The sequence below is a fragment of the Botrytis cinerea genome, chromosome 5 (genome assembly GCF_000143535.2).
Source record: "Botrytis cinerea B05.10 chromosome 5, complete sequence".
Lineage (NCBI taxonomy): Eukaryota > Fungi > Ascomycota > Leotiomycetes > Helotiales > Sclerotiniaceae > Botrytis > Botrytis cinerea.
The window spans coordinates 538,962-560,103 of NC_037314.1; the positions used below are offsets into that span (position 1 = coordinate 538,962).

Consider the following 21,142-nt stretch of genomic DNA (forward strand, 5'->3'; position numbering starts at 1 on the left):
TGGGAAGAATCGGAATTAATAAATTCCGCTTCATCCTTTTGATTCGCCCGGGTGAAATTTTCGGCATGCCATTTTTGAGAATTGCCTCAATTACGAGGTTAAGCATCAATGCAACTGTTCCACCCAAAATCTGATTCGGTGCGATCATTTGACTCGTCTGCCATTTCTATCCGAACTGTTACGCAGTTCTTGTATTTTGCTTAAAAATAAGACTTACTCCGCCTCTCTTTTTCAACCTTGGTTGAATTCAACCTCCCTACTCTATCCTATAGAATCCCTCTTGGTTCGGTCTTTTCCTATTCGCATTGGCAGGCGCAATGCTTCGAACTTCACTGAGGCAATCGAGCAGCCAGCTCCTGAGAGGTGGCTGCTCTGCCAGAACTTTGTGCACAACCTCAAGATCACCTCTCTCCATCTCGAATGTCACATCGAAATCCGCCCTCTCGTCGAAACGACGTTCTCTTGCTATCATTTCCCAGAAGAGACATGAATCGACTACTGCAAGTGCCACAGATCTAAATGACAGCTTTTTGTCCGGAAACACCGCAAATTACATTGATGAGATGTATATGCAATGGAAGGAAGACCCATCAAGCGTGCATATATCTTGGCAGGTTTACTTCAGGAATATGGAGAGTGGTGATATGCCAATGTCGCAAGCTTTCACCCCTCCCCCAACTTTGGTTCCCACACCTACCGGAGGCGTCCCAAGTTTCTTGCCAGGCTTAGGTGGCGCAGAGGGATCAGAAGTCACAAATCACTTGAAGGTTCAGTTGTTGTGCCGTGCATATCAAGCTCGTGGTCATCACAAGGCAGATATTGATCCTCTCGGAATCAGACGCGAGGCTGAGGAATTTGGTTACAGCAAACCCAAGGAGCTCCAACTCGAACATTATCAATTCTCGGAAAAGGATCTGGATACCGAATACTCCCTTGGTCCTGGTATTTTGCCACATTTCAAGAAATCCGGTCGTGAGAAGATGACCCTGCGCGAAATCATTGCGGCATGCGAACGTATCTACTGTGGTTCGTATGGTGTCGAATATATCCACATCCCCGACAGAGAACAATGTGATTGGTTACGAGCTCGAATTGAGGTTGACAAGCCTTTCAAATATTCAATTGATGAGAAGCGCAGAATCTTGGATCGTTTGATCTGGAGTTCAAGTTTCGAAAGTTTCTTGGCTACCAAATACCCCAACGACAAGCGTTTCGGTTTAGAAGGTTGTGAGACCTTGGTTCCTGGTATGAAAGCCTTGATCGACAGAAGTGTCGATTTCGGCGTCAAAGACATCGTTATTGGAATGCCTCATCGTGGTCGCTTGAATGTTCTCAGTAACGTTGTCAGAAAACCAAACGAGTCAATCTTCAGTGAATTCGGTGGTTCCGCCGCTGCTGAGGATGAAGGTTCCGGTGATGTTAAGTACCATTTGGGAATGAACTTTGAGCGACCAACTCCTTCTGGCAAACGTGTACAACTTTCCTTGGTCGCCAACCCCTCCCATCTCGAAGCTGAAGATCCTGTGGTGCTCGGCAAAACTCGGGCTATCCAGCATTACAACAATGATGAAAAGGACCACAAGACTGCTATGGGTGTTCTCCTTCACGGTGATGCCGCCTTTGCTGCCCAAGGTATTGTATACGAATGTTTGGGTTTCCACTCTTTGCCCGCATACTCTACAGGTGGTACAATCCACTTGGTTGTCAACAATCAAATTGGTTTCACTACCGATCCACGTTTCGCTCGATCAACAGCTTACTGTACCGACATTGCCAAGTCAATTGATGCACCTGTCTTCCATGTTAATGCTGATGACGTTGAGGCTGTCAACTACGTTTGTCAATTGGCTGCTGATTGGCGTGCTGAGTTCCAACGCGATGTTGTCATTGATCTCGTTTGTTACAGAAAGCATGGCCACAACGAAACCGATCAACCTTCGTTCACACAACCTTTGATGTACAAGCGCATTCAAAAGCACAAGTCCCAAATTGACATTTACATTGATCAACTTCTCAAGGACGGTAGCTTCACCAAGGAAGATATTGATGAGCACCGAAAGTGGGTTTGGGGAATGTTGGAGGAGAGCTTCGCCAAGAGCAAGGATTATCAACCAACATCAAAGGAGTGGACCACCTCCGCTTGGAACGGTTTCAAATCGCCAAAGGAACTTGCTACCGAAGTCCTTCCACACAACCCCACTGGTGTACCAGCCCACACTTTGGAGCACATTGCTACAACAATCGGTTCATATCCAGAGGACTTTAACGTCCACCGTAACCTCAAGCGTATCTTGACTAACCGTATCAAGACTGTAAGTGAGGGACAAAACATCGACTGGTCAACTGCCGAAGCTCTTGCATTCGGAACTCTCGTCGGCGAAGGTCACCACGTCCGTGTTTCTGGTCAAGATGTTGAGCGTGGTACTTTCTCTCAAAGACACGCCGTCTTCCACGATCAAGAGAACGAGAAAACCTACACACCTCTTCAACATATCAGCAAGGATCAAGGCAAATTCGTCGTTTCTAACTCTTCGTTGAGTGAGTTCGGTTGTCTTGGTTTCGAATATGGTTACTCCTTGTCTTCACCAGATGCTCTCGTCATGTGGGAAGCTCAATTCGGTGATTTCGCTAACAATGCTCAATGTATCATCGATCAATTCGTCGCTTCTGGTGAGGTTAAGTGGATGCAAAGATCTGGTCTCGTCATGTCATTACCTCACGGTTATGATGGACAAGGACCTGAGCATTCTTCTGGCCGTATGGAGAGATATCTTCAACTCTGTAACGAAGACCCTCGTATCTTCCCTTCGCCAGAGAAGCTCGAGCGTCAACACCAAGATTGCAACATGCAAATTGCTTATATGACATCACCATCTAACTTGTTCCACATCTTGAGAAGACAGATGAACAGACAATTCAGAAAACGTAAGTCTTACCGTTTCCCCAGAAAATTCTTTGCTAACAACATTTAGCTCTTATCATTTTCTTCTCCAAATCTCTCCTCCGTCATCCTATTGCTCGTTCGCCAATTGAAGAATTCACTGGTGACTCGCAATTCCGCTGGATTATTCCTGATGCTGAACATGGCAAATCTATCAACGAGCCTGAGCAAATCGAGCGTGTTATCCTTTGCACAGGACAAGTTTATGCCGCCTTGAGCAAATACCGCGCCGACAACAACATCAAGGACACTGCCTTTACTCGTATCGAACAACTCAACCCCTTCCCATGGCAACAACTGAAAGAGAACCTTGACATGTACCCCAATGCCAAGACCATTGTTTGGTGTCAAGAAGAACCTCTCAATGCCGGTGCATGGAGCTTCACCCAACCTAGAATCGAAACCTTGTTGAACAACACTCAATACCATGACAGAAAGCACGTTATGTACGCAGGTAGAGATCCAAGCGCCAGTGTGGCTACTGGTCTTAAGGCTAGTCACACTAAGGAAGAAGCAAAGTTGTTGGAAACTGCTTTCTCTGTTACTCAAGACAAATTGAAGGGAGAATAGATTTCTGTAGCTTGAGAATTGAAGATGTGAGGGAAAAGGTGCAGATCTGTAATGTAGAGTGAGGGGAAGGGAACGTAACATAACATGAGGCACCACATTACATGATGGGTGATGGGCATTGGGTTGAATGCGATTAGAGCAAGATGTATTATTGTACAGAATTGAGTGAAAGTGGAAGTAGTAGTCTTACTTGGGACGAACAATTGTTAAGACGCCGTTTTTTTTCTTTGGTATGATGATTTTCATGTGATTTTTGATGATGTTATGGTTGTGATTTCAAATTTGTCAAATGCTACTTACTACTCGGCTACTTAATGAATGACTGTTAATGGGGTTCTTGGTATTACTGGCATACTACCGATATTGTACTTTGATAGGTATTGGGGATGGATATATAGCATAATCCTGCAAAATAATAATATCGGTAGCATGTAGGAATTTTGGGGGAAATATTAGGGCTAGGTACGATGGGTGAAGGGGAGGGGGAAACATAGGGATATGAAATTGAGATGGTAGTGGTGGTGGTGCGGGACATGTTTGAGATATGTTTTGTTATTTTACGTTTTATGTTTTATATTGTAGAGAGGAGGAGAGGGGAGGAGAGGGGAGGGGAGGTAGGTTGCGTTACTCGATTCGCGAGCGGTTGGTTCGTATTGTGGTTTGTGTGGCTGTGCTTATGGTTATGGGTCTGGATTTTCGCTGATGGTGGTATGATTTGTATGTGTGTGTGTATGTACGTATGTGAGATTGATTAATTCGTGTAGAAAGTGTAGGAACGTAATTGAGTTAGTTTTGATACGAGTTAATGTTGTTGATTCGGTAAGAGGGTTGATGATGTATTGCATCTGAATAAATTGAATAGAATGGAATCAGATTGGATCGAGTGATACATGCGTCGTCGATGTTAGAATTTGCAGCGGGTGTTATTATGGACTTTACTTTCGAGGCTTGCTGGTTCTTGTTGAAAGAAAAGAAAAGAAAAGAAAAGAGAAGGAGACTCGAGAGTTCTCAAGTTGTGTTATTTTTGTGTATGGGTATGTGTATCTATCTATTTATTTATCAGGAGAAATTACTCCTTCTACATCTTCATCTCTTCCAAAAACAAAAAAAAAGAGGTAGTTTATTTCCCCATTGATATTTCATTCGCTGGAGACTATCTACCTATCTACCTATCTACCTATTTAAGAAGCTGCTCTCTACGATACAATAGAAGAAATCCCCCGAAAGTTTTCTGGTTGTGAGTATTCATTCCTTCGATTATTCAATTTCATACCTATCCATCAGTATTATTTCCGTAAGTGATCATTCCTTCATATCCATTATTTCGTTCATAATCATCGTAGCAGATTAACCATTCCTCCATCACGCAAACCCAAGTCCTCATAACCCTAAGAAAGAACGTCAACTGACTGAATAACTTCTTTTGTCCCTAGTTCCTCCTGAGGAATTAAGTGAAGACAAAGTTTTAGCTGTTGTGAAGAGAAATCAATATTTCGTTTTATCCACCCGTCCGTCCGTCCATCCATCCATCCATTCATCCGTAAATAAAAACCAACTATTTCAATCTCACCCCTAAGACTCCTTTCTCTTGGAAAGAAACCTCGAGATGAAACCTCAATAGTCATAGCAAAAACTATTCGAAAAGTAATACCCCATCCCATCCTTTACGCCACCAAGCCTTTCATCTCTCCTACTTTGTCTATTCCCACTCTCGAAAAGACGAGTGAGAACATGTGCAGTAAGACCAGAGTGCGTAGATGAAAGACTAGAAGCAAAAGAATTCGCTCGTCGTTGTACCATGAACAGTAAAACAACAAAATATGATCGAATATCGCAAGAACCGTAATACAAAAGAAAGAAAAGAAAAGAAAATAAGTTGTGCGTTGAGCTGTATGTGGGAAAAGAGATCGAAGAAGAAGTAGTAGAGTGGAGTTATTCAATGTAATCCTACAAAAATTCCCAAGCTTGAATTGAAGCTGTTGAGTCTTCTGATTCAAATGTAGTATCCTAGAGAAGAAGCGAAAGAGCTGTTTTCAAATGCATACAAGAGTTATTGAAACGAGCAAAGACTGGTAAGGAAAGCACTGGGAGAATAGAAGCGACAATTATCCTGCAATAAGCTGGACCGGAAAATGAGTTTTTTTTGGTGGTTGAGGAAGGCAAAGAGACGTAAAGCTGACAAGTTGAGAGGTATTTAAGAGGCGACAGCAGCAGGTACATCAAATTTCTAGTTATGATTTCTAGTTATGATTGATGATCGCGGCTTCGACTCGATGACCCAATTGTCTTAGAGTTCTCTTAGCTGCTAAAGCCTCAACTGAAGCGTCAAGCATCATTACATCCTGGGCTTGTTGTAAAAGCAACCGGAGCTTTTGATTATTGTTGATAGCTTGAACTTTGTGTGTAAGAAATACTGCACAGCCGGCGAGAACGATCTGTTGAGCTGGGTCTCGTTCAACGGTAAGGGCATGTCGAATAGAATCAAGCGTGCTCTTGATTTCAGCAAGCGACTCCTCGACGTGTCGTGGTAGGGGTTGCTCATACGCATGGCCGTCATTGCCGCTCTCTTCGCGTGGTGGATCTGATGCACCATCTCCAGCAGTAACTTGGACGCTATTTTGACCATTTCCTTGAGCTTGAGCATATGCATTTGGGACTGATGGAGGAGTACGTCTAGGTGCGCTCAATGACAAAGTTTGGATTCGGTGTTCAATAACAGAATCTGAGGGTGATGCATCTTGCTCTCTGAAAATTGCATCGACTTGAGCAGTGGACATCGCAGAATTCTGTGCAACTGATGTAGAATAATTGACCATCTCCGCGGTTGACTCGGCAGCTTCGTTAGAAGTATCAACAACCTGAGAACTAACAAATTTGCTTCGGACAGTTGAATCGTTGGTGGTGTACCCAGCTTGACTAACTTGACTGACTTGCTCCGTAAGATAGGTTATTTCACTGTAGAACGACGCGAACTCCTCGCCAACGTCGCGGTCATTTTCAAAAGATGGAACTTCAGGTGCATTTTCCAAAACAACAGTAGGAATATTGCGCTGAGCAATTGTGCGTTCCGGGGCACTGCCGGGGGCGGAATTGGGTAAGTCCATAACAACCACTTCTGATGTACGACGATTTCGCATCATTCCGGAAAGGCGACTCTTGAGACCTCTTCCAGCATTCTTAACAGAAGACATCGCACTTGGCTTTGGAGCAGGCGTTGGCTTGCGGGGCTTCGCATTTGCCTTGGCACGGGCTGTGGAAGAGGCAGTTGGCTTTGACAGACGGTCTGCCAGCGATTGTCTCTTCTCTACAGTGAGTTCGGCCGGCTTAATGGTTTTGTTTTCTGGAGAATCTGGCAGAGATGACTTGCGTTTGCTGAACTTCGAGGTAGCAGCGCTAAGTCCCTTTGGCCTTGCTGCTGGTGTCGTTTTTTTAGCAATCTTTTCAAGAACGGTATTTGATTGCTCAATATCCTCGGGAAACTCGTCGATATAAAGACGAGTGCTGACCTTGGAATAACTGTATAGAAGGATTAGAAAGTGGCGAGAATTGATCAAGTACAAATAGACTTACGGTGGCGATGTGCCCAGAACAATCCTATCGGCATTCCTAGCAAAGCGCGTGGAAGGAAGCAACGACATTCCTCTCTTTCGACCTATAGTTGTTTGGCTCTCAGACCGGTCAATCGAACCACCATGGGCGATTGCTTGAATGGGGGTATTGACAGCGACTTGGATGAGTTCTTGGTTAGTAGGACCGCCAGTGGCTTGAGCAAGGTCATCTTGATCAGTGACTTCATGCGGATTGTCAGTGATGTCTTCAGCGAGATCTTGGTTGGAGATATCTTGATCAGCACCTTCTGTTACGCCATCAGAGCTATCAATAACAACCTGGGTTGAAAGTTCGGTTAAACCATCATTGCTGTTAACGTCAATCACACTTCTGACGGAAGCCTTGTCGCTGTTATCAATATCTGTGGATAAATGAGTTTTCTGATGAGTCGAAAAACGGGAAATGACATTATTGACGGCCATCGGGGAGCTGCTTTCATCATTTATTAAGCTGGATCGGCTACGACGCTGATTTTTTGGCAAGGGACTCCCATTATCCTTCATGGAAGCAATGTGACCTGGAGATGCAGAAAAATTGTTTCCGCTGGGAACTTCGAGACCGTGGTCTTTTGCTGCGGCTGTTTCAGGTGTATTGGCCAGTTTGGCTTGATTAAATTGGAGACGCTTGATACTAGCATTTGTCTCACGAACCCGTGGGACAGCCATATTTTGGTCTTCTGGAGGAGTCAACAGCTGTGAATTTGTCGAGGTGCCGTAAGCAGTGCCAATCTGAGCGGTGCCAACTTCAAAAACCGAATCGGTGTCCGAATTGTAGGAGAATGAGGGTGTAACAACAAAAGCGGAATCCTGAGTATGAGATTCTGCAGCAACAGAGTCCGTGAGAGAAAAGTCTTTAACCGCGGATTCTTTAACAACGGGTTTTGGTTGAAGGATAGGAAATTGCAAAGAAGATGAACTGAGATCGGTCGCATCCAGTAAACCACGGCGCTCGGGCGAGGTTTCGAGGCGGAAAATCGGCTTAGGCGGCAATTTCTTATTGAGCGACAGTCTGGTAGGCTACTAGTGGTCAGATTGATATTGATTAAGCCGCGGTATCTTTGAGGTGACTTCAATGACGATGAGGCTATGAATTGAAGGAGATTAAGACGACATACCATTGTTGCAAAAGGTGTGTCAATGTCTGAAATGTCGAGCTCGTACTCAGCAATCATTACCTTAGAAAGTTTTGAAGGCGTGTATGGAATTGTGTCGTATTGATTGTGATCTCTTCGAGTTTGTTGATAACGAGCAAGACTGCGCAGTGTTCTGGTGCTGGTGTCGCGTCTCAATCTTCTATGAGGAGATTGAGATGATCTGCCAGCAGTTTCAAGATAATAATCAGTATTGAATCCCTTACAATCAGGAGTGGTAAAGGAATCTGGTGAAAGGCATTGGTATTGTTGTTTCGTGCTGAAGCTGTTGGTGCGTTGCCTATTCATGCGAGAGCTTGCATCTGTTAACACACCCCGATGATGGTCATTGCCATCACGCGTTGGAGTGGCTAGTCCGCCAATCATGTTTGCGTATTCCACCATGATCAGCTTTGATGAAATTTCCTTCAAACCAAACTTCTCTGCAATGCAAGTAAAAGCTGAAGCAGATGAATGAACTTCGAAACAAAAATATGAAAGAGAATTAAAATTCTGATTAAGCACCGCGCAAATGAAGAAGGCAAGACGATGGATATCTTACCACATCACAGTTGAGTAGTGATGAGTTCACACCTGGTTGTGGTGTTTCGTTGGTTTATTATTGAGGTCGAAAGGAAAAGAATGGAAGAATTAAGATCTCGAGAGACAATACCTACTCAGGTGTATAAACAACTGTGTGTTGCTAGCGTGACCGAAGGAAAGCCGTGAGCCGAACCAATACTACTCCCTCAATATCTCTGCCGCATTAGCATGATCTTATGGGAAACTGTTCTGTTTGAGGCTATGCTATGGGCTAGAGGATGGTTTATGAGTTTGCAGATCTGTCGAAAAGAATTCTCTACAATGTGAAACTATGGGAGACAATGACTGTATCCTTCTTGGTTACTAGATCCGTTTATACATGTGCATGAATGAGGATTAACGTGTCTACTGTATCAAAAAGAGGATTGGGATAGCAAGAAGTAACAGTATCTAATAAAGAGTGAGGTGGTTAATGAACCTTTTGATTTGAAAGAATATTCCATGGGCTGATAGACAGAGCTATATGCTCCCATGTAGCATGTCTACTCTGAGACTGTCTGCTTGTGTATATATTAACTTTACAGGTTTCTAGTAATCCTAGTTGCCAGCATCTTTGAAAGGAATATGAAGCAATACTCAGGTAGCTCCAAGCTAGAGGTTTCCGTAACAGAAACAACAGCATGCAATCACGCTTTACAAAATGAAAGAGCCCAGTCTTCAAATCTGATACAAAGACACATCTAAAGAGCTACAATGTTGGTGTCTCATGTCATGTCATAATGTTCGATTTGGGCAAAAGACAACAGAAACAATACAATACAAAGGGGATGAAGTCAAACATGATGCTTCTTGGGAGTATGATTCAGCATCACTTGATCTTAAGTGTTTACTCTTATTTCTCCTGTAGCCGTCACGTGAATAAGAGGTAAGGTTGAAGAGGTTGAAGTGAGGTTGGAGTGAAGTCGTGAAGTGAGGTTCGATTACAATTTTTTGTCGATGGCCAATCAGAACGATCGTTTTCTGGCCGCCATTAGTCATCACTGCGGGAGTTCCCTGGTGCTCGCTCTAACAGAATTAACTAGGTAGCTCCCGATCCCGCCGTTAAGTACTTGATACTACAACAACCGGTACACAGTAGCCAGAACTAGGTAGTACGCACCGTGAAGAGTTCTGTTTGCACACAATTTGTATCCGCACGTGACTGGGTACTCAATGTTGTCTGGTGTAGCAAGATCTTACATCGAATCATATTCATCCGATTCCAATGCGATGGATTACCTAAGCACGTATTCAAAGTCAATCCAGCTTGCGCTGCACGGACCCTTAGCGCCTTCCCGGTTCATTTACGTCACTAAGTGGGCAAATGGTGAAAGCTTTAAGTTTCACAGGCCAGCTCTTGATTTCCTCAACATAAGAAGGTATCTTCTACTTTGAATCCAGAGCATTGTCTTTCTATACTTGTTTAATACCCAATTTACGTTACATAATACCAAATCCATCATGTTTGCAAGACAAGCCATTAGAGCGGCTCAGCCATTGAAGAGCGTAAGTTAGAGCTTTCTATTTTTTTTTCGCTGCTGTGGAACTCGGAGCTCCAAGCAGATAGCTTGCTTAGAAATCACGGCACAATGGCTCTCAATATTTCAATACATTATTCTACACAAGCTAACACATTGGCGTATAGCAATACCGACGATATGCAACCGAATCTACCAGCGGCGGTGGATCGAATGCTGCTTTGTACGCCGGTCTCGCTGCTGCTGCAGGCGCTGGAGCATACTACTTCTTGAACCAGGGAGATAATGCCGCCAAGGTCAAGGACGCAGCAAAGGATGCAGAAGCTAAGGCAAAGGAGGCTGTCGGACAGGGTAAATCTAAGGTCGAAGGAGCTGTTGGGAAAGCTGCCTTTACTGGTGGTGACCAAGGCTTCATCAGTCTTAAGCTTGACAGTGTGGAGAACATCAATCACAACACCAAGAAATTCAGATTCGAGCTTCCAGAGAGTGATCAAGTCAGCGGGCTACAAGTCGCTTCTGCCCTCCTTACTAAGTTCAAGGGCCCAGAGATGCAAAAGCCTGCGATCCGTCCTTATACACCCACCAGTGACGAAAGTGAGGATTGATCATAACTCCTCTTCATCAAACTTTACTGACTCTCCCCTAGGCGAACAGGGATTCATCGATCTTCTCGTAAAGAAATATCCCAATGGTGTTATGTCCGAACACATGCACGACATGGTTCCGGGCCAAAGATTGGACTTCAAGGGACCTATTCCAAAATACCCATGGTCAGCAAACAAACATGACCACATTGCTCTCATTGCTGGAGGAACCGGAATCACCCCAATGTACCAACTCGCACGAGCCATCTTCAACAACCCCGCCGATAAGACAAAGGTTACATTGGTATTCGCAAACGTCACCGAAGAAGACATCTTATTAAAACGCGAATTTGAAGATCTTGAGAACACATACCCACAAAGATTCAGAGCTTTCTACGTTTTGGATAACCCACCTAAGTCATGGTCTGGCGGAAAGGGATTCGTCAACAAGGAGCTCTTGAAGACTGTTCTTCCAGAACCTAAGACCGAGAATGTTAAGGTCTTTGTCTGTGGTCCACCAGGAATGTACAAGGCTATCTCTGGTCCAAAGGTTTCTCCTTCGGATCAGGGTGAGTTGGCTGGTATCTTGAAGGAGTTGGGATACTCGAAAGAACAAGTTTACAAGTTTTAGAGGACTGCTATCATAATTCAGACCTGTAAGATAGAGATACTTATAGATAGACAGACTCGAATCCAAAATAACATATACCCGCAGCAACCCAAGCTTCTTGATTCCATTTCTGTTCTTGTCGCTACTTGAAAAACTTAACCTTTTGTGTTTATCTTTTAACCTTTCAATTGTTTTGACTATCCATTTCCAACCGTCTGAGGGATCAAATTTTTGGGGGTCAAGCATTCGAAAGCCTCTTCTCACCAATCTCTCCACACTTGCTAAAGCTTGTTTAGTGTAAATTTCTCCATGAAGTAATGTTTCTGCAGCAATGCGTATTCAGAAGGTAAAAATTATGATTAGCAGCAGTTGATGAATTACAAATGTTGCTCTTTATTCATCATCATTATCTAATATTTACTCTGACTTATCTATAAAGCATGTCTGATACTCATATATGACCTGCCTTTCACTCCCGCTGATATTATATTTACGCTTTCTAAACACGATTGACTTTCCAACGCATGAAACTCAAATCCAAATCCAACATTCCCACTAAAATCTAATCCTCCCATATCCTTCTAGTCTCTAATGCGTCGCAGCAAAGCGACTCCATCCCCTCACTTTCTCCCCATAAACATAAAACAGATACGGCACCGGCACCATCACCGCACTTATCCCTCCCAATACCGTCAGCGTCCAATGCACGCCCAAATTCTCATAAAAAGGAATCCCCACCTCCACCATCCCCCCCGCAGCCACATATCTCACCAGCGTCAAACTCGCCAATGCGGACGCCGCGTACATTTCATAGGAATCGATAATATACTGATATGTACTTATGAAAATACACAGGATTCCGAATCCAAAAAACAACGAAGCTACGAGACCCGACCATGGAGAAATCGATGGATAATTCGTCCAGCCCATCCAGAAAAGCGAGATGGGGATAAAGGGGGCGCCGAACATGGCAAACCAGAGTCTTTTTTCCGGGGGCAGTCTTGCGCTTTCTCCATGGATGGCGTGCAAAGCTGCAAGATCCTTCTTCGCCCAGTGGTGAATCAGCGGAACGAGACAGGTGGCGAAACAAAGCCCGATGGCGATACCGAGGAATGCGAGACCGGTGAGCCCTTCGCTGAAATTGTAGGTTTCGCCAAAAATATATGTGTATCCGTCGAGAAAGGTAAAGAGGATGATGTATACAACGGTGAGATAGAGCGCGAAGAGCATCACAATGGGTTCGCGCGTAATGAGAAGACAGGGTCTATATAGTGCTCTTAATAATCTCGTTTTGAATGGATCGGCTCTAATTTCCACCTCGGCGACAAATCGCTCGTCGCCCGTTATGCGGCGCAGATGCGCAGCTTTCCATTTCAGCAGAATGGGCGCAAACGTCTCGGGTTGAAAGAGTGTGATGAGGAGGAGAATCAACCCGGAAAGAATCAACGTGATCCATTCGCACCATCTCCAACTCACGAGTTGAGATTGTCCGACGAAACCGCCAACGATGGGCCCGAAAATCGGCCCCATGAATGCGGCGTTGGCGAAGACTGGAAAGGCGTATACTCGCTCCATGGGCGACCAGAGATCTGAGATGGATCCGCCTGCGCAGGTGAGTGGGGTGGAGCCGAAAAATCCGGCTAGGAAGCGGAAGATGAGTTGGGCCGTGAGATTGGGTGCCAGCGCGGATGCCATGATCCAGATCATGTATATGAAGAGAGTAGAAATGTAGACTGGGTTTCTCCCGATCGTTTCAGATATCGGTCCTACATGGACAGAAGCATCAGCACGTAAGCTCCAAAGAAAACACATATACCCAAGCAGATTCCGTAGAAATATGTAAAACCCACTCACCAGCAAACAAAGCACCGAGACCAAATCCCACCAGAAACAATCCCGTCGCCAACGACTCCGCAACCTCACTCACGCCAAAATCCTCCGCCGCCTGCGTCAACGCCGCGCTATCAATCGACGACGCAAACCCGACTATAAATCCAATCGACGCAATCATGATGGTGCAGAAACCTCGACGCCACAGCGACCAATTATGCGGATCCATGTGATCTTTCGAGCCTTCATAACCGACAACAAAGACTGTTTCTCTAGGCCCTTCTTTTTCATTTCCCGCATCGTTTGGGTGGGAGTTTTGCTTCGATTTGGATTGCGTCTTGGTCTTGGCTGCCGTCCGCGTCCTCGTTAACTGTTCGGATAATTCTCGTACTTCGATACCTGTTAGTGTGTACCCCAATCGTGTTCCAAAACTGCGCGTTGTGTGTGCGGTCGCTCGGGTAGCAATCCGATCAAGGGGTTCTGATCTCGCGTTGCCGTTTGCATTTCCATTTTCATCGTCTTGTTCTTGTTCGTGTTCTGCATCATTTTTCTCCCTATACACATTTTCTCCGGTAGAAGAATTCAGTGAAGGTGCCTTTGATATACCCCTCTCTGCTTTCTCAACATCATGCGTATGCAGCTCCGAGACCGACGACGATCCTGTATTGTCAGAGGAAGAAGACGAAGAAGAAGAATGACGATTCCCTCCTAACCCATTCCTTCCATTCACATCCAAATTCCGATTCTCAGATTGCAAATCTTTATTGCCCCTCTCCAGCGCCTCGGCCCTCCATCTATCCCTCTCGAATTGCGCTTCGGTTAATTTTCCGAATCGTTTATATGTCAAATACGATTGCATACTGAAAACTTTCTCGTATGCTGCGCATCAGAACTTCTTTACAGAATTTGAGAAGTTCCACAAGGAAAATTAGAGGTTAACAAATAGATTTGTTTGTATATGAAATGTGAAAGGACCTACTATATACATACGTCGACTAATATAATCCATACCCACATCGGAGAAAAAAACATTTATGGCAAAAAACCCCATGAGAACGACTCATAGTGGAACCTCTAAACGGGATAGCTTCGTAATAGCATGGGGTGTGAGCCATATTGATTCCTGATACAACCTTACAGCTGAAAAAGAGAATCGATGATACTAATTTTCTGTCAACTGTGAGTCTGTGACCGGACTCCGGTGGAGCTTTTTTATTTTTTCCGCTGCAGGTAGATAGTGGATATTGCGGAAGGCGATAGTGTTATGACGCAAATGGCAAAGGGCGCTCGATTATAATTGGGCCTGTTGACAGATAGTGTGCCAGAAATCTAATGGCGAGGAGGGCCGAGAGCGGGGCGAACGGGGGGAGTTACCGGGAAAGCTTGTAAAGTCGTGATCGGATATAATTACGGAAATGAACTTTCTTATTTTTTTAAGATATTTTGTAAGCTGATAGAATGACTCGAGAGTGAACGATACTTGTCATCGATCTAGACCATATATCAATCAAGCTCAGGAAGCTACTTCACACTATCGATAGGCAATCAAATAGTAAGGGAAGCTCATGTGACTAAGGTAACTTGGTACTCTGCCATCCGCCTGGTATTATAACAATGTCCCCCCAACTCCTATTATACCCAAATTTGTCCAACTTCGGTCGTCTCAGATATCCTTAATAAACAACACCATCAAATACATCAAATTCCATCTATATGCATGCGAAGACCATAAGCAAAATCAGCTACCACTAATCTGCTTGCCACTTCCTAGCGCAGAAGTAAACTGTCCAAATTCCTGACCATCAAAAATCCTCAAATACTCTGCCGCATTTCTCCATCTAGTCTGAAATCTTCTTAAACAATTTCTGATAATTTCCAATGCCTCCTGGGATTGTGGATTACGACTTTCCCTCCATTCCCACATGTAATGCTGGCCTGCTGCCCACAAGGAATCCATTATCAATGGACTAACTTTGTCAAGGTCGGCTTGTGTTTGTGCATGACTATTGACACTCTCGGAAAACTGAACAACGCTAGCCGAGAAATCTTGTAGACCTTTGATGGCTTGATTCATCATGACACCTTTCTCAGAGGAGGTTGCTGCGCCGCATAACTTGTCTGCGGAACAGGAATAGGGGTCAAGAAGAGCAATGATTGCGCTGTAAATAATGGCGAGCGGTGTTGCTAACATGAGATAATCTCTAGAAATCATCGCCTCTCCATTAACTTCGCGAGCGAGAACAGAACAATTTTCGAGGAGTTGATATGCGATATCAAAACGGGCTGTCTCCGATGGAATTTGCTCAGTATAATGGTGGCGAAGAACATTTCCCAAAAGCACAGATCCTTGACAGAGTCGAGCAAATGGTGTTACAGACTCGGTGAGCAAAGTAGACACATGCTTCTGGACGGTTTGAGTCATATCGCCGCTGTCCTAAACATCAATTAGTTCGATAGATCGAAAGTTTGAACTTGAGAACCTACCCATGCAACATCATCCACAGGTAAAGGGTCGTCTTCCTTCGGTTCTTGGGTGGTTAATCGGTGATTTTTACTCCCAATGGAGACCATTCTATATCATGTGAGCTTTTGAAGTTCAGACTTGTGGTGGAAGTCTCACCTGTCAAGTATAAGAACACCCCACCATGTTCGATATCGCTCTTCTTGCTCGGTCCAAGTATCCTAAATGTTGGTCTAAATTAGAGATGTAACATTGAGAGGAGGGATATCGCTCACAACAGGGCCAACCAATGAAGGAGAGGTATCAAAATCGTTGATGCCTAACAAAACAGCGTAGCGAGAACACCAACCAGCAGACATCCAAGCTGCAGGATATATTGCTTGTCCATACTCATAAAGAGTGATAAGAATGCTAGCTTGTAACAATATCAACGATACCATTCCAGAAGCTTCTAGCAATGCAAGAAAACGCTTTGCAGCAATGTACATTGGATTTTGGCCACATCCCTGGCCATCTACTGGTTTGGATGTGATGAGCTTCATACAAAGAAATAGCAAAACCAAGTCTGCATTACTGTCCCGGGCAGGAGTATTTAGAGTTCGTTCTAATCTCTTATGAGAGATTATCGGAAGACAGTGGTGAATAGTTCCAAAGTATTCTAAGATGACAGCAGGTATAGCTGCTCCACTTGCCAACATTTGGTTGACTTCCTATTCAGTGATTATCAGCAGGTTTCAAGGTCGAATTGTTCGCATATAACGGTGATCGAGCATAATAAGGTTATACACTCCAGGAAAGGAGTTCACTATGCTAACAGGCTGTCAAGACATGCAAACAAGACGTAAAACTTACTGTTGGTGGATTGACCGAAGGCCTGGGGATAGTTAAACTGAAGTCTGGTCAGCAAAGTAGAATTGACATGTAGAGAGGTTATCCTTGCCCTTCATTCCTGAAGATTTCATTATCGAGAACAGCCATAACAGGAAATTTATTGTGTATACTGTTAAATGGGCTTTCTTGTGGATCTGCATATGCAGGCATCTGAGATTGCATATATTCAGATCCATTGTTAGGCATAGGACCATAGGGCGCATGCATATTTCCACCATTAACTTTAGCTTCAAGTTCGACTAACTTCATGCGTAAAGCATTGATATCCTCAGCTGTAGGAGCAGGAGTTTGTTCAGTATAGTCACAGTGTCGTTGCATTCGAGAGCAAAGGCCACAATGTGGGAGCACTTTATCACACTTTCTTTTTTGTTTCTTACATGTTACGCATGCCTGCGGTGCTTTCGGCTGCACAGGCTCTGGAGATGCGAAACTCATGCCATTCGGTCCATGAGGTTCATGTGGTCCATTCGGCCCCATAGGCCCATGAATCGGTCCTTGAATCGGTCCATTCGGATGATCCATCTTCGGTCGGTCAAATCGCTCAGGCGGCTCTAAAGAAAGCTACTAGGTAGGTACTTTGCTTGTTGCGGCCGCATAAATTTCAACCCCGCTTGGTTAAGGGAAAGAAACTGGATCTTGGCTGTTTACTGCACGAGTTAGCATGTCTTGATTGAAAAAGTCGGGAGGGATTGAATGGATTTACTTGATATATCGTTTGCTTATTTGTAATGATCATTTGGTCAATTTACTTGATGGTCAAGGTCTGGATACAAAAGTACAAAATTGGATGTTTAAGAAGAAGAAGCGGTGTTGTCGGCCGCAGTCTGATGTCTTGAAAGCTTGGACCACAAGTGGAATGGTTGCTATGTCGGGTAAACCCCGGGAACTCAACATGAACTAACCACCATCCATTATCAAACAGCTGGACGAATGATATTGCTTCACTGCTTCGAAGATGGCACCGGCAGTGGACATGAAAGAGTAAGAAGCTACTGTACCATCGAACTGCTTTGTCTTTTGGAATCAAATGGAAAGTATTGTGAGGTCACTTCATGTCTTAGTGACTTCCAATATCTCAGTGGTAATCCAGCTCGTCACTCACTACACTCCCAGGGAGGTACTTGCTTATGCCAGGACATCATCCGTTGCATACGATATGCCAGTTCCCGATCACTATCACTACTATGTTTTTCATCTGTCATGCCATAAGTCAAGCTCTGGTATCAAATCACGAATTCAGCATACTTCCTGGCCGGATTCCGGACCAGATTGAGAAACCAGCAAACAGTTGAAGCAGGCATGGACTCATTCCTTTTATTCCATTGCCAATATAAATGCATTCCTAGGCAAGCTTCCATATAATGAATTACATGCAACTCGGGTTCCGCGATGACAAGCCCGTCAAGTTCCAACGTATCAACATGGCCATACCAAGAAATGATAGAAGCAAGTCATTGTCATACCAAACTCATATGTCAACACTTCTTTCAGCTGGGACGATGCAAAAATACATATATGTAAGAGGAAAAATCGCACATTCTCATCGATACATGGCTTACTTACTCAAATGACCACCAAAACATTCAATTCACAACACTAACATCAACATTTACATTAAGCCTGACTGAGTTTGACAAGAGGATATCGTCTAATTCTCAGATAACACCGGGATATCCACAGAAAATTTGAATACTTAAATGAGATAGGCAAACCCAATCTCCCAATGAATCTCGAGCATTTGTCAAATACTGACATAAGAGAAGAGAGCAGAGCAGAGCAGAACGCTGCCAGTGGAAAGACGTTTTCCAGTATCTCATAGCAGGCATAGTATGACAATATATGGGAGGCATGAAAGTTCTATATCCCGATACAGTACATGGATTTTCTTTTGGCTCCCAGCTCTGATAAAGGACAAAAGGTTACTCAATGAGATGCTAAGTTGCGGTCATTCATTATTCCGCGTCAAAAGTGAGACTTGAATATAATCTGTCGTTCCTATTCAAGCTTGCTTAATGCAATTGATTAGCTGAGAATCTGATAGTTAATGCTTGAAGGATTGAAGGCGATTCTTTCTAGTAGGTTGAAGAGTGAAAAACTATATCAACTTAACGTTTTATTGTTATTGGAAACATTGGCGCATTCTCACTCTTGTTATTTTCCTCCGATGATATACACTCGAGAATATATGTACTGTCATAGAATCTTAATATGAGAGGTGAAGTCACCCTAATCCTAAATGATTCACTTATTCAACATGGTATCATTGATGTATCACCGGAATCATTTAATAGCAACAAAATTACATCAATGTGCTTGTTCCTAGGGGGCATCAATCAGTAATGGCAACTTGAATGATCAAATTCCTTGATCTCCTAACCCTAACCCCACCAAATCCTAATCACAGTAAAGCAGGAATATCACCAAACCAACCCAAATAGTCCCAAATTCGTAAACAAATTTTCCACATCTAGAAGTTAATACTGCTCCGGCGATTCAGGCGAAGCAGTCAAATCATAATGATTCACAGTTTTCTGTCTCTTATTCGTCGACGTTCTTTCCGGGCCCCTCGGCCTCTCTCTACTCGGTGTGGTCATCGATCTCGTAGGACCAGATGGTAACATCGTACGAGCCGAGAAGAAACTATTAGAAGCGGTTGTTCGTATCGGTGTTTGAAGCGCTAATGTGCTGGTTACTTCGTCAAGAGTTCGTTCTTTTGAATCCTGTTTAATGTTAGCATAGAGTCTCATTTCACAATGGGAGATGAGAAGAGGAAGAAGAAAGCTCACAATAGATCTCTTGATTTCCCAAAATAGATTCAAGAGCGTTCTTTCTTGATCTACAAACACTGCTGTGCGCTTCTTTTTCGCTTCCGAGTCTTGATTTCCGAGGGATGCGGTGACTCTTTGTTTCTTTTGCTTGAGTTTTAGTTGGAAAGTTGAGAGCTGTTTGTTGTGCCACTATTGGAAAAAATGAGAGGTCAGTTGTCTCTTTTATTAGATAGTTCAAGAGACTAGATACGAAAAAGCTACCCACATCCTCCATCTGCCTTGGCCAATCCTCCGGAATCGGCATCGTCTTATCCAGACTCGCAATTCTCGTCTGCAATCCCAAAGCCAAATCTTCGATAAACTTCGCTGTATCGGTATCATATCCATCACATTCTTTCTGAAATCTTTTCTGTAAATTGTGAGTGAAATGTCGAGCATCGTTATCATTCGCCTCGTACATTTGGGTAAGTTGGTTTGCGATAGTGGCTAGACAGGGTCTAAGTGGTTCATTTTCAATGTATGCGAGAAAGTCGGACATATTGGAGTATATATCGGCGGGATTTTGAATGGGCAATTCCCAGGATTTGAGCTTGCGCCCACCTATTCCTTTTGCGGGTGTTGGGGCAGCGGACATTCTTATCTAAAGGCTATCGTTGTTATGGTGATGGCTATATTAGACTCGAGGATGGAAAATAGCAGGCAACTTTTGATCCTGAGAAGCTTCACTAGGCGATCCCAGCAAAGGGGGGAATATCGTCGCGAGTAGCTCTGCAAAGCAACAATGCGCAAGACAAAGCACGATCTCTAGATATGCTGCAAGAACTGCCTGAAGCTTTCAAGATTATCGCAATCAATAAGATATGACTCGAACCAGATCCAAATTATGAAAGATAATGCTTGAAGTAAAGGAAGTAAGATGATTCTCGATCCAAAAATTGAAAAGTGGTCTTAAACACTTGTGATCGTGAACCTTAATGTTTTATGAGCAAAGTGAAATAAAACCCAACCTCGAAAAGCAGCTTCTATATATGTAAAAATAAGACAAGTACAGTGAATTTAGAACTTGCTCAAAACACGTGTTCATGGTGAAATAAAGAGTGAATACGCGATTACAAATCGGATAGAGCTTGGCTGAGAAGGAAAGGTGAAATTTTGTGCCAGTTTGATCCGAGTATATTGAATCTTATGATGAAGTAGAGTAGTGAATAAGATAATGCATTTACTTTGAAAAAGTTGTAATACAGCAGTTAATGGGTATCAAATAGGCGGTTCGGGTCGCTAGTAGCTATCTGCTTGTGATGAAAGACTCGAGAGAAGCATGTCCTTATAGTTTTCCTTGTGTCTGTAATATTGCTGGCGAGTTCTGGTATTTACAAGAAGATATGTTGATTAAGTGACGATACTTATTAGCTTTTCACGAAATATGAGAGCATCTGAATGAACCTAGTAATGCCATCGTAATCGCTACTCAGCGATGTGTTACCGATATCGTTACAGCTAGTTCTAAAAACTATGCAACCATCTCGCTGATACAAAATATATCTCAATTACGTATGCACATTCATGCCGCTGTTATTTCAGAGGATAGAACTGTAGATTTAGCACTACATATCTACTTTCCTCGACAATAGGAACAAAAGTGAGTAAGACACTCTTACAATCAGCAACCACTCCACCCCTTATTCCCCA

The 21,142-nt window shown here is 43.7% G+C and overlaps 6 protein-coding genes across 6 annotated transcripts; 2 read left to right on the forward strand and 4 right to left on the reverse strand.

Annotated features, from left to right (window-relative positions):
• Positions 1-45: 45 nt before the first annotated feature.
• Bckgd1 lies at positions 46-3,744 on the forward strand. The gene is made up of 2 exons (XM_001548981.2): positions 46-2,925; positions 2,973-3,744. The coding sequence occupies exons 1-2, from the start codon at positions 318-320 to the stop codon at positions 3,509-3,511; spliced, it is 3,147 nt and encodes a 1,048-aa protein (XP_001549031.2). The 5' UTR covers positions 46-317; the 3' UTR covers positions 3,512-3,744.
• Positions 3,745-4,627: 883 nt separating this feature from the next.
• BCIN_05g01370 (hypothetical protein) lies at positions 4,628-8,737 on the reverse strand. Its single transcript, XM_001548982.2, has 3 exons — positions 8,235-8,737; positions 7,082-8,136; positions 4,628-7,027 (listed from the first exon to the last, which is right to left on the reverse strand). The coding sequence occupies exons 1-3, from the start codon at positions 8,652-8,654 to the stop codon at positions 5,752-5,754; spliced, it is 2,751 nt and encodes a 916-aa protein (XP_001549032.2). The 5' UTR covers positions 8,655-8,737; the 3' UTR covers positions 4,628-5,751.
• A 1,326-nt stretch (positions 8,738-10,063) lies between these two features.
• On the forward strand, positions 10,064-11,615 carry BCIN_05g01380 (hypothetical protein). The gene is made up of 3 exons (XM_001548983.2): positions 10,064-10,337; positions 10,477-10,903; positions 10,956-11,615. The coding sequence occupies exons 1-3, from the start codon at positions 10,293-10,295 to the stop codon at positions 11,522-11,524; spliced, it is 1,041 nt and encodes a 346-aa protein (XP_001549033.1). The 5' UTR covers positions 10,064-10,292; the 3' UTR covers positions 11,525-11,615.
• A 272-nt stretch (positions 11,616-11,887) lies between these two features.
• Positions 11,888-14,346, reverse strand: BCIN_05g01390 (hypothetical protein). Its single transcript, XM_001548984.2, has 2 exons — positions 13,358-14,346; positions 11,888-13,269 (listed from the first exon to the last, which is right to left on the reverse strand). Exons 1-2 carry the CDS (start codon positions 14,190-14,192, stop codon positions 12,092-12,094), a joined length of 2,013 nt encoding a protein of 670 aa, XP_001549034.1. The 5' UTR covers positions 14,193-14,346; the 3' UTR covers positions 11,888-12,091.
• Positions 14,347-14,749: 403 nt separating this feature from the next.
• BCIN_05g01400 (hypothetical protein) lies at positions 14,750-17,504 on the reverse strand. The gene is made up of 7 exons (XM_024692839.1): positions 17,389-17,504; positions 16,735-17,332; positions 16,647-16,683; positions 16,070-16,504; positions 15,954-16,015; positions 15,818-15,905; positions 14,750-15,767 (listed from the first exon to the last, which is right to left on the reverse strand). The coding sequence occupies exons 2-7, from the start codon at positions 17,205-17,207 to the stop codon at positions 15,072-15,074; spliced, it is 1,791 nt and encodes a 596-aa protein (XP_024548621.1). The 5' UTR covers positions 17,208-17,332; positions 17,389-17,504; the 3' UTR covers positions 14,750-15,071.
• Positions 17,505-18,817: 1,313 nt separating this feature from the next.
• On the reverse strand, positions 18,818-20,424 carry BCIN_05g01410 (hypothetical protein). The gene is made up of 3 exons (XM_001548986.2): positions 19,719-20,424; positions 19,472-19,642; positions 18,818-19,405 (listed from the first exon to the last, which is right to left on the reverse strand). Exons 1-3 carry the CDS (start codon positions 20,085-20,087, stop codon positions 19,160-19,162), a joined length of 786 nt encoding a protein of 261 aa, XP_001549036.1. The 5' UTR covers positions 20,088-20,424; the 3' UTR covers positions 18,818-19,159.
• Positions 20,425-21,142: the final 718 nt, after the last annotated feature.